Source organism: Hakea prostrata, chromosome 6, assembly GCF_041222555.1.
Source record: "Hakea prostrata isolate BN-2017 chromosome 6, UWA_Hpros_2, whole genome shotgun sequence".
Taxonomy (NCBI): Eukaryota; Viridiplantae; Streptophyta; class Magnoliopsida; order Proteales; family Proteaceae; genus Hakea; species Hakea prostrata.
In genome coordinates, this window is record NC_142605.1 from 29,925,484 (window position 1) to 29,936,910 (window position 11,427).

General features: G+C 36.7%; 1 protein-coding gene and 1 pseudogene across 1 annotated transcript; one reads left to right on the forward strand and one right to left on the reverse strand.

Moving 5' to 3' along the window:
* Nucleotides 1–472: 472 nt before the first annotated feature.
* Nucleotides 473–1,346, reverse strand: LOC149013229 (pyridoxal 5'-phosphate synthase-like subunit PDX1.2; annotated as a pseudogene).
* Nucleotides 1,347–3,048: 1,702 nt separating this feature from the next.
* Nucleotides 3,049–11,269, forward strand: LOC149013230 (DNA (cytosine-5)-methyltransferase DRM2-like). The gene is made up of 11 exons (XM_089158986.1): nt 3,049–3,147; nt 3,242–3,317; nt 3,441–3,481; nt 3,605–3,751; nt 5,563–5,659; nt 5,739–5,782; nt 5,939–6,055; nt 7,740–7,857; nt 9,335–9,435; nt 9,565–10,341; nt 10,429–11,269. Exons 3-11 carry the CDS (start codon nt 3,479–3,481, stop codon nt 10,858–10,860), a joined length of 1,836 nt encoding a protein of 611 aa, XP_089015112.1. The 5' UTR covers nt 3,049–3,147; nt 3,242–3,317; nt 3,441–3,478; the 3' UTR covers nt 10,861–11,269.
* The last annotated feature ends 158 nt before the right edge of the window (nt 11,270–11,427 follow it).

Consider the following 11,427-nt stretch of genomic DNA (forward strand, 5'->3'; position numbering starts at 1 on the left):
TTCTGTCCATTCCCTACAGGGGAAAGAGAATGTTCAAGTTACAACTGTAAGAAATAATAAGAGAAAGAAGGGAAACCAAAGAAACTACTTTTTCAGGACTCCTAGGCTATCAGACCTAGTTCACAATTCATATTGAGGAAAATATTCCAATATCATAAGATCTCTGCTGATGAAAAACATTATGTTCTTTATGGCTGCTCCCTTATTTTCAGGGCTCTTTTTTCTTTCTTGATTAAGGCTCTTTTTGGTATCAATTCTCATCGTCTATTATGATATTTTTTCATTGTTTTAAATGATTTGGCATCTATTATCATTTTGATTTTTATTTAAAATAATAAAAAAACTTTCAAAATTCATAATGGACTAAAAGTCCATTGTGGATTATGAGGAACAATTCATTCTCTTCATTTATGCGGTGACACACTTGAAATTTTAAAATCAAGATGGGGGTATAATGGTAAAATGCATTATTTTATAAAAGTCCTAAGCACCAAGGCTGAACAATAGCACGAACACTCTTGTAAGGATCGGTAGAATTGAAAATTTCTGAGCCCAAAAATACTCCATCGCATCCCAATTGCATCATAAGCGCAGCATCAGCAGGAGTGACGATGCCACCAGCGGCAAAGTGCATAACAGGAAGTCTACCCGTTGCTTTTTCTGGGCAACCAGATCATAAGGAGCAGAGATCTTCTTTGCAAAGGAGAACACCTCGTCATCATCCATGTTGTTGAGGATCCTCATATCACCCATCACAGATCTTACATTACGAACAGTTTCAGCAATGTTACCTGACCTAGATACATCTCCTTCCCTAACTCTCATCAATGCCGTACCAAGCCCACGACATCCGCATACAAAGGGCACTCTGAAATTGTGCTTGTTGATGTGGTGATCCTCATCTGCAGGGGTGAGTACTTCGTTCTCTTCAATGTAGTCAACTCCAGTAGTTTCGAGGATTTGAGCTTCTACGAAATGGCCGACACGGGCTTTTGCCATTATAGGAATTGAAACAGCCCTCTTGATTTCTTTAATCACCGATGGATCAGCCATACGGGTAACAGCTCCTTGAAAAGGCGGTGGCTCTATGACGACGATGGCAGATGCGCCTGCCTCCTCTGCGATCTTGGCTTGTTCAGCGTTTGTGACTTCAAAAACTGCTCCTCCTCTCAGAATTTGAGCCATTCCAACTTTAATGGTGAATGGGTTTTGACTCTTCTTGGTGGCATCGGTGATTGCATTGTTGCTGTACACTGCAACAACACCGTCGTCGGCCATTGTTGTTGCGCCCCACCTGTTCGACGTTTTGTCACACAGAGAGTCTGAAGACAAGATTACTTGAAATTTACAAACGCGTTGCTTGGAACTCACTTGCTTGCCACCATGTCCAATAAGGTGGGCCGACACAGCCATTGCACATAAAGTGATGGATTAAATGGTTGCATTGGGTGCTTTACAATATAAAGAACAACTACAATTCAATAGGATTTTTTTTTGTATTAATTTTCATTAGTAATTTCTATAAAATTTTCATTTTGACATACTAAACTTATTTTTCATTCCATAATTTATTGTCGACAAATGTCACCAAACTATTTGTCATTCTTGACCAATAATGAATTCTTATGCTTATTTCTTTTAAATAGTCATGATAAACAATGAGAATTGATACCAAAAAGAGCCTAAGTAGAGATATAAGGTGGCAACTTTTCCCAAGAAGTACAGAAATACTGGCCATCAAAATCATTATATTTTTCAATAAGTAAGAAATTAGGCTGAAAAACGTAATTTGTTTTGTTTGGCGTGAGCAGTGAGCACTGAGGCTCTTTTCGGTATCAATTATCATATTATTATTTTCAATTATGAGATTTTGTTTATTATTTTAAGTTGTTTGGCATCTATTATCAATTTTATTTTTATTTAAAATAATAGAAAAACTTCCAAAATCTATAATGAACTTTTTGTCTACTATGAATTATAGTGAGAATTTCATTCTTTTCATTTTTGTACAATTTTACTTCAAATTTTATGGTTAAGATGAGGGTAAAATAATCAACGCACATTTCTTACTAATAATTTTTTATTTTGACACTAAATTTATTTTTCATTCCATAATTTATTTTCAATAAAATTTATCAAACTATTTTTTATTATTGACCAATAATAAATTCTTATACTTATTTATTCTAAATAGGTATAATAGAGAATGAAAATTGTTTAAAAAAAAGACCTCGAGCCGTGAGGGCTAGAGAGCGTCTTAGCTGTCCGTACATTACATTTGTCTGGTCGGGACCGTCCGTACATTATCTGGATGGGGCAAATAGAACTTTTTCTCACGAAGAACATGCGTCCACAGTAGATGTCACCATCGTTTGGACAAATTTGTAAATCATTCAAACTTTAGTGTCATTCTGATTAACACGTATTCCTAGATAGAGATATTTGAGTTTAGTTCATTTCCACGGAGTACGATTCTTTCAACACCTCTCCACTACATATTTAAGAAAACCAACACTCACTTCATGTCGTTGTCATTGGGATAAAATTTGTAAATAATCTCAACTTTAATGTCATCCTTATCACGAATTCCAAGACAGATATTTGAGTCTACCTCCTTTGAAATTCGTTTTATATTTATATTTTTCCACTAAGAGAACAAAGTCTATTCCAGAATTTCACTTCCACCACCATATATTTAAGAGAAGGACCTAATTAATATTTTCATTATTGAGATAAATTTATAAATAATATTCCATATTTCCACATTGTTGGGATTTTCCCTTCGGAAAAAGAAGAAGAAGAAGAAAAATCATTGATTTTCGCGTTAATTTCTCATCAAACAAACACCGTGTTGATAAATTTACACCCAGACTAACATCTGGAATAGAATTGTAACTGTCGTGGTTCCACTTAATCGATTCTCGTGAGTAATGACCATTAGCGGGAAATAAAATAAAATAAACTAAACAATAAAAAAGTAAAAATAATAGTTAATTATATAACTGTCACTCTGAGAAGCACCAGTAACCATTTTTGGCTGTTCTGCTCCCGCCTTTAGAGTCTGCCATTATACTAGAAGAGCTTCACTAGTTCATATTCGTTTTCCCGTTCAAGGACTAGAGGAAGCTCTGCTCCAGAGATTCTCTGGTATTGCTCTGGTTTTCTCTTTTTTGTTTGATCCTGCATTTTCACCTATACTTTGTTTCTGTTGGTTTGAAGTTTATGTTGATTGTTCTTCAAGGGTTTTAGCAGCTTTCTACAATTTAATCGAGGAAGATTGTTCATCGAGTGTATTGAGAGGTTGATTGGTCATTAAGGTGCAACCAAGACTTGTTGATTCTGTTTTTTTTTAACACGCAATGAGCTTAAAGCCATAGATTTTCTATGAAACTAGTATTTTGTTGAGGTTTTGAACATGTTTCTTATGTTTTGTTGAACAGCCTTAGGATTTCTTGTGAGAGAAATTAGGCTTTCAGATATGGTGAGATATCTTTGTTCATTTTATTCGTTTACCTGCAAAGAAAAGAGATCTTGGAAACAATAAATTATCACCATTTGAGTTTTTTACCCAGTACTTCCGAATCTTTTGTTTGAATTTCTCTAGGACTGGAACGATGGAGGTCAATCAGGCGAAAGTGACGAATGGTTTGGTGACGATGAAGATGTAGTCGACTCTGACACTGTTATGTTTTCTTCGTGTTCAAGCTTTAACACTCATGCTGTTCAAGAAGCTTCTGCTAGCCATTGCGAGGTGAACCTTTTGCCCAACCGAAGCTGTGTTTGCTTAAATGACAAAAATCATTAGCATGTATAAAAGATGATAAGGAAGAAGCATGTCTTGCAATGGTTGAGGGAGGAAACGACCAAGCCATGTGATAGGGATGTTGTTCTCCATGGAGGCAATTGTATCACGGACCAAGATTACTGTCAAAATAAACACCACAAAATAACGAAACGAAATAAAAACAAAACAAAAGTACACAGATATTTAACATGGTTCATACACCAAAAATACACCAAAAATAACGTTACAAGAAGTCTCTCCCAAAACCCTAACTGAAAATCCAAAATCTCTCAATAATGTGGTAGGCGAACATAAGATACATATGTATAGATTCCATTCAGATAAACGGGTCCATCCATTGTGTCAGGTTGTACCGTACTACGGGGGTTATGCTGCCACACCCCCTCCGTGACGGAAATCAGTGGTGGGCTCTAGGTTTGGGCCGCCCTCTGCTTCTGCCATAGATCTCCAAAAACAGGTCATTCAGATTGCCCATCAAACTATGTAGGTACCCGAGATCGAGTACAAGAATTCGGGTCACAACATAACATTTACTTATTCTTCTCGTGAACCAACATTGAAAATTTATTCTAGGGACAGTGAGGATCAGTATCAAACCCTGTTTCTCATGTAGCTGGTTTTTCTTATTGCCTTTTTGTTAGAAATAGAAATGTTTTTATCCAATTGGTTTTCTAATATTGTTGAGGTCGTGCATCGCAGTAGTCCTCTTGGCTTTGTTTGTCTCGTCAAAAATATTTTCCTGGAAATTGATTTCTATTAATAGAATTAGTTTTGTCTATTGTCCATCTCCTTGTAAGATTGTACATATATATTGATGAAGCTTCTAATTTTGTCTATTGTCCATCTCCTTTTAAGATTGTACATATATATTGATGAAGCATTCTCAGACATGCTTGAACTTGTAAGGACATGAGAAAATAGTCTGCATTGGAGGAACCTCTGTGATTGACCAAAATATCATCACTAGTGTCTAGATAAACAAAATAAGAGAAATAAATTAGGAGTTGCTTTCTTATTTTAATGCATTTTATCAAAGCAATTTTTTGTGTATGTGTTTTGAAATATACCTTTCTGAGACATGCCTATTGAACGTTTTGGAGAATGAATAAATTAGATTCGTACCTACTGTAGACATCCTTTTTTTTTTTTTTTTTAATAATTATTTTAGCGCCATTAGCAGCATAATTGAGCAGTTGAACACTGAAAGACTGACATTTCTATGGATCAACCATTTCATCTGTTAATTATGTTCCGATAGGGTTTGGGCAGTTGGTCTCTTTTGACAAGAAGGGAGAGCTAATTTGGAGTTTGTTTTGACTTGCCTTTTTTCCCACTTAGGAGTAAATTAGTAATTAATGTTCAGATGGGGGACTAGACATTTTTGGCTTGTTATAATTTTGAGGAGCATAATAGGCTATAAATATAGACATATTTGATGGATCCCTGTAGAGTTTTTCTTGTGCACAGGTTGGCATTTTAGAGAAAGCTGGTGGTGTTTTGCTGCCCATTGTTGGCTTTGGACATTGGCTCTGTGCACCCCCCCCCCCCACAAAAAAAAAATATAAAAAAAGAAAAAAAGAAAAGAAGGAACCCACAAAATAATATAATTAAGGAATAAATCTCTCTCATGTCGCAAGCTGTATTTATAAAGATGTGTTGGCCAAAAACGAGCATTACATGGTAGTGCTTTGCATGCTGAGGATAATATAGGCTCCTTGTTCATGGGCTTATTGGGGGATTTCCTTTAACTGTTGTAGGCAAGTACATCTGCAGGTTCTAATTCCAGTTTGATCTACCATTTTGTTGGAATGGGCTTCTCTAAAGACATGGTTGTCAAAGCTATCAAGGAGAATGGTTAGGTCAAATAATTGCTATTATTTTAAGAGCTGTCTCCTACTGAAGGTCTCTAAGGTCTGCATTTTGTTTAATGCAGAAGGAAATGCGGAAGCTATTCTGGAAACTCTTCTGACATACTCAGTGAGTTAATTTCAGTTTGATATGTATTTTCATGTATATTATGCTGATTACCTTTCTTTAGACTTTAGAATTTTGACAACCTCATATAACTTTGTAGTATTCACTTTCAAATTAATGATGGAACAGAGATAATATTACTATTTTCACTCTTTGCAGGTGGTTGAAGGATCTCCTCTGCAATGTGAACTTGTACCATCTGATACAAGTTCTTTAGAGAGCAAAATAGATGATTTTGACGAACTATCAGAAATAAGCAACTGTTTTGAAGATGAGGTAGTGCATACTTTTTCTTTCTACCTCTGTTATTGACTAACAAATACTATGGAACAATAACCTGCTTTCAATTTATTTATCGAATTTAAAGTTTCTTAGATCCAAAAACATAGCAAAGGATTGCTGTGAGATTGAATTGATCCACATGGTAACTGGATCTCAAGGAATCAGAAACTTTTCTTCAGTCCTATTTGAGTTGTATGGTAAAGAAACTAATGAGAGATTTTTGAAGGAAAAAAAGAAAGAAAAGAAGAGCTGTGAGAGAGACAGAGTTGCTTGGGAGAACCTCCTCTTTTTTTTTCTTTCTTTCAATTCCTGACTTCTTTTTTCTATTTCATTCCTAGGCTTGCTTATTTTGGTGTTTCCATTGTCATTTTGGTTGAGTACCTAATTAGGATTGGTTCCCTCCCTATTCTAGTAATTTAGTCTTTATTTCAGCCTATTTACCCATTATTTTTTACTTTTTCTTTACAACATAACCCACCTCGTGTTACCCCGTTGACTTTTTCTTTTCCTTTATCTTCTTTTGTTCAACTTATTTTGTGATTATTTCCTACCTTAGTTTGTGCCCGTACCTTGAAAAATTATCCTTCTGTCTTCCTAGCTTATTGTATTTGGTTGTATCCAATATAGATATTTACAGCTAGTATCGTATTGTATCGTGGAATACTTTAAACTATGCCTTTAATGTTACACATGAGGGGGAGATTGATGATTTCTACAGTTCAATGTCTACAACAAGCAAAGCAATTCTTTGTGAAGAAATTTTTTTTAATGGATTTTATACTCAAAGAATGAGTCTAATTGTTGTTGTAGGGTCTTCCTTTGAAACAGCTTTTGTGTAGCCATGGAAGCTTCACTTTTAAGTAAGGATTTTGTGTAGCCATGAGAGCTGCACTTATGAAATTTTTTGTAGCCATGGGAGCTGCACTTCTATGAGATTTTTATGTAGGCATTAGAGCTGCAATGTTATGAATTTTTATGTAGCTGTTAGGTGCTATATTTGGTGAACTTTTCTTTACCTTAGGTGCTACATTTGATGGACTTTTATGTTTCTATTGGATGCTACATCTTGTGACCTTTATTGGGAAGGATGTTTGATGTCATCATTAGGTGCTACATTTTATTGTTATTCTTGGTTAGACATGGATATATAAAAATTAACTGGAGTGTTGCTTTGAGCTTGTTGGTGTTTGATTGCTACACTGTTCAAGATTAATGTTACCATTCAAGTTTATTCTTATTTGTCTAAGACGGAGCTTTCTTGTGTGGGGAGTGCTAAAGTTAGATATGAATGAGATATTATGATATAACATGATAGGAGGAGTCCCCATTGTGGTTGCATTATTGCTTTAGGTCTTCACTTATGAGTGTCCTCGTTTAAGTGAGTTTCTTATTAAGCTTTAGGCTTAATTGCATGAGCATTAGGAGTCATATTCCTTGTGTAATTCTATCTTAATTTATTCTAAATACGTGTTCGCTGATATGATAGGAGACAGATTCTATAGCCCAACCCTATTGTCCAATGTTCCCTCTTTTTCTTCCCTCAATCTCTGCTTCTTCTTTCTACCTGGTGCTGGTTACAGACCCTGGGATCAGTTTACACTATGCAGTTGTATGCTTTTGTGAATAAACTAAACATCATTTTTTTTATTCTTTTTGTTTTGTTTTTCTTTCTTTGAAGGAGGGGGATTGGGGGCAGGAAACTGCAGCACATCTATCTGACAAGGAGACGAAATTCCTGCAGTTACTGGATATGGGCTTCCCAGTAGATGATGCTTCATCAGCTTTGGAAAAATGTGGTTTGTAAATGATTGAAAATTTGATTATGATGATTTTACAAGATCATTAGATGTTAAAGGGTGGTTATTCTTCATTTTGCAATGGGATGCTGGTGTTAGAACTGTCACAATTTTATTGTTCAGAACTTTTTACCAACTTGTCTTCATGCTGTTGAACTTCCTGTTTATTATCCTACATTATCTTCTGTTCAAAATCTAGTGGACATGTTTATCAGTATGATTATGATTTTCCATCTAATAAACCAACAATTTTTATCTGAAGAAATTATTTGAAATAGGAAAATTTGTAAACATATCAATCATGATGCTTTGCAATTATTGTTTTCATTTTCTACAAAAAATATTAGCTGTTTAAGGTCATTGAAGGAGCTAAAAGAGCTGGAGTACCCTTAAAATGACTCTAGGAGAAGTGGTGAGGAAAGACGTGCATAGCTGAGGATTAGTAAAATACGTATGGCTTTGATAGAGCTGAATGGAGGAAGAGGATCCATGTAACCACCCCTTTTAGTCGGATGCAGCTGAGTCAAGTTGTTCACATGGGGTGAACTAAAGTTCTGCTTGATTGTGAATCATCTTCGCATAGTTTGGGTCTCTAACTCTTCCTTTAAAGGCAGACAAAGAAATCAAGGTGACCAGTGTCTTCTATGAAAAGCTACTTTACAGCCTAAAATGCTCCACATGCTCCCTTTTTATGTCCTTTCCAAGGGGGGGGGGTTCGAGTTGGTTGGGTGGTAAAAGACTTGATTTGCGCAAAGTTGACTCAGATGGTTGATTAGGGCTTTTGCTTGGTTTGATGGTAAAAAGCTCTGGCTGCCAGCTTTCAAGACATGTAAGTCTTGAAAGTGCCTTGAAAGTTGTCGAGTGTGCAAAATGCAAGTCACTGTCTCCAGTCAATCGGTCATGGGACTCTAAAAGTTAGAGTTGCACCAAATTGCTTCTGCCTCCTTGTTGACTTAGAAAACTAGTAACTTCTGGCAGCTGGTAATTTATTGGAAAATGGACCAATAGATGCTTCTTTTAATTTTAGTTTCCTCCATGGAATTCATAATGTTACCCAGTTTTATTTTGAAAGTGATTGTGTGAATAAATATGTAGTTGCCTTGGCATTGTCTTGGACATTTTGGACATACTGAGCCCAAGTAAGAAGGGCGGGCCTGGCGCAATGGTGGAGTCTCTCCATTGTGCGCTGGAGGTCGCGGGTTCGAATCAGCCTCTCTGCAAAAAGCAGGGGTAAGGCTGCCTAGAAAGTCCCTTCCCCAGACCCCACATTGTGGGAGCTTCGGCACTGGGTACGCCCTTTTTTTGAGCCCAAGTAAAGTGTAGAAGACATAGTTTCTATTATTTTCTGCACACTCTATGGCTTCAGTTCGGAATCTCCTCTGGAATGATATTCCGTGTCAGAATATGTCATCTGCATTATTTTTTGTCAACCACAGCTGCTGATGCTTTCTATTTTCTGCTCTTGCTCTAATTTCAGGTCCAGATACCTCAATAATGGAGCTAATGGACTTCATATCTGCTGCACAAATAGGAAAGATACCTGATTCTCAAATACATCCAATTTTGGATGAAAATGAGGTCCAGCAACCTAGTACTTCTCTTTGCAGAGTTTGATGCTCTGGAAGATACAATCTTGAAGCCTTTCTCTTAATAGTTTTGTGAAGTATGTCATATCTCAGTTTAACATCACTTATTTGTTGATTACAGCCAGTGTCAAGTCGTTTTCTCACTGCTCCTCAAGACAAGAAGAGAAAGCCATTTGATGGAGAGGAGATATGGCAAAAAAAAGTTGATTTATGGAGGCAGCGGCAGAAACTATCACAGAAAGTAGCCAAGAAAAATTTGCTGCATGAATATGAAGATACTGTTCGTTTACCAAAACACATGATCGGGTTTGGACTCCCGAATATGCAAATTACAGTGTTCAACCGGAACATTCCCTCAGAAGCCGTTGGGCCTCCATACTTCTATTTTGAAAATGTGGCCTTAGCTCCTAAAGGTGTCTGGGATACCATATCTCGCTTCTTATATGACATTGAGCCCGAGTTTGTTGACTCCATGCACTTCTGTGCCGCTGCAAGAAAACGAGGCTACATACACAATCTTCCAGTTCAGAATAGGTTTCCTCTCCAACCTATTCCGCCACTCACAATTCAGGAAGCATTTCCATTAAGCAAAAAGTGGTGGCCTTCATGGGACAAGAGAACTAAATTTAACTGTTTAAACACTTGCACTGCCAGTGCAAAACTAACAGAAAGGATAAAGAATGCCCTTGAAAACTGGGAGGGGGAACCACCTCTAAAGACCCAAAAATACGTTCTTTATGAATGTAAAAAGTGGAATTTACTTTGGGTTGGCAAAAACAGAGTTGCTCCTCTTGATCCAGAAGAGATAGAGAAGATCATGGGATATCCCATCCACCATACAAGAGGAGGTGGCACTAGTAGGACTGAAAGATTCAAAGCCCTTGGAAATTCGTTTCAGGTTAGTGTTCCTCCCAGTGCTAGTCATACTTGTCATCTTCTATTTTGTAAAACCACCAATATCTCATCAGAGGTGCATTGGTTTCAGATAGACACTGTTGCTTTCCATCTCTCAGTCCTGAAGGAGCTGTTTCCAAATGGTGTTTCAGTACTTTCTCTCTTCTCTGGTATTGGCGGTGCAGAGGTATCTTTGCATCGGCTTGGAATCCCTCTGAAGAATGTTGTATCAGTGGAGATTTCAGAAGTTAGCAGTAACATTCTTCATAGTTGGTGGGAGCAAACAAATCAAAAAGGAAATCTGATCCATGTTGGAGATATTCAGAGATTGACAGTTGATAGGTTGGAGGAGCTCATCAAATCGGTTGGTGGGTTTGACCTTATAATTGGTGGGAGCCCGTGTAACAATCTTACTGGCAGCAATAGGGTGAGCAGAGATGGGTTGCAGGGTGAGCATTCTATTCTGTTCTATGAGTATTTCCGTGTTATAAATGATGTTAAACTTTTGATGGGAAGACTTTAAAGACTGGGCTCAGAGCTAACAGGATATTTAAAGGTTTTCTGTTAATAGATATGTCAGGATGCTGATCTTTCAAATAGTTTCTGCAACTGTAGATAAGTTGACATGAATGATGTCTCTCTTTAGTTCCTCGATTTTGTTAGATGTGGTACCAAACTAGCTGTGACATTGCGACTCTAAACATGCAGTTTCATTTTGGGGAAGTTACGGGATATGATGTGCTATTAAATTCTTAATGATCATTTGTGATACTGGGACATGTTTCTTGTTTTCTTCCATTATTTGTTGTGCTTCCTTAGTTTAAACCTCCATGTTGTTTGATCCAGTGTTTCACAATAATTGTGACTATAAGTAGAGATTCCTGTTGGAAGTAGACCTATCGTAGCTGTTTCCATGACATTATTTTTCTTCATCACTGGTTGTAAACTATGAGGCTAATGATAAGAGAAGAAAATAGAAAAACAGATAAACTCTTGAAACCTGTTGATCTATGTCAGCTGAAGCCTAAGGTGAGATTGAATGTCCTGAAAGATTCTTATATATATGACCATCTGCTGTTGTAACTCTTCA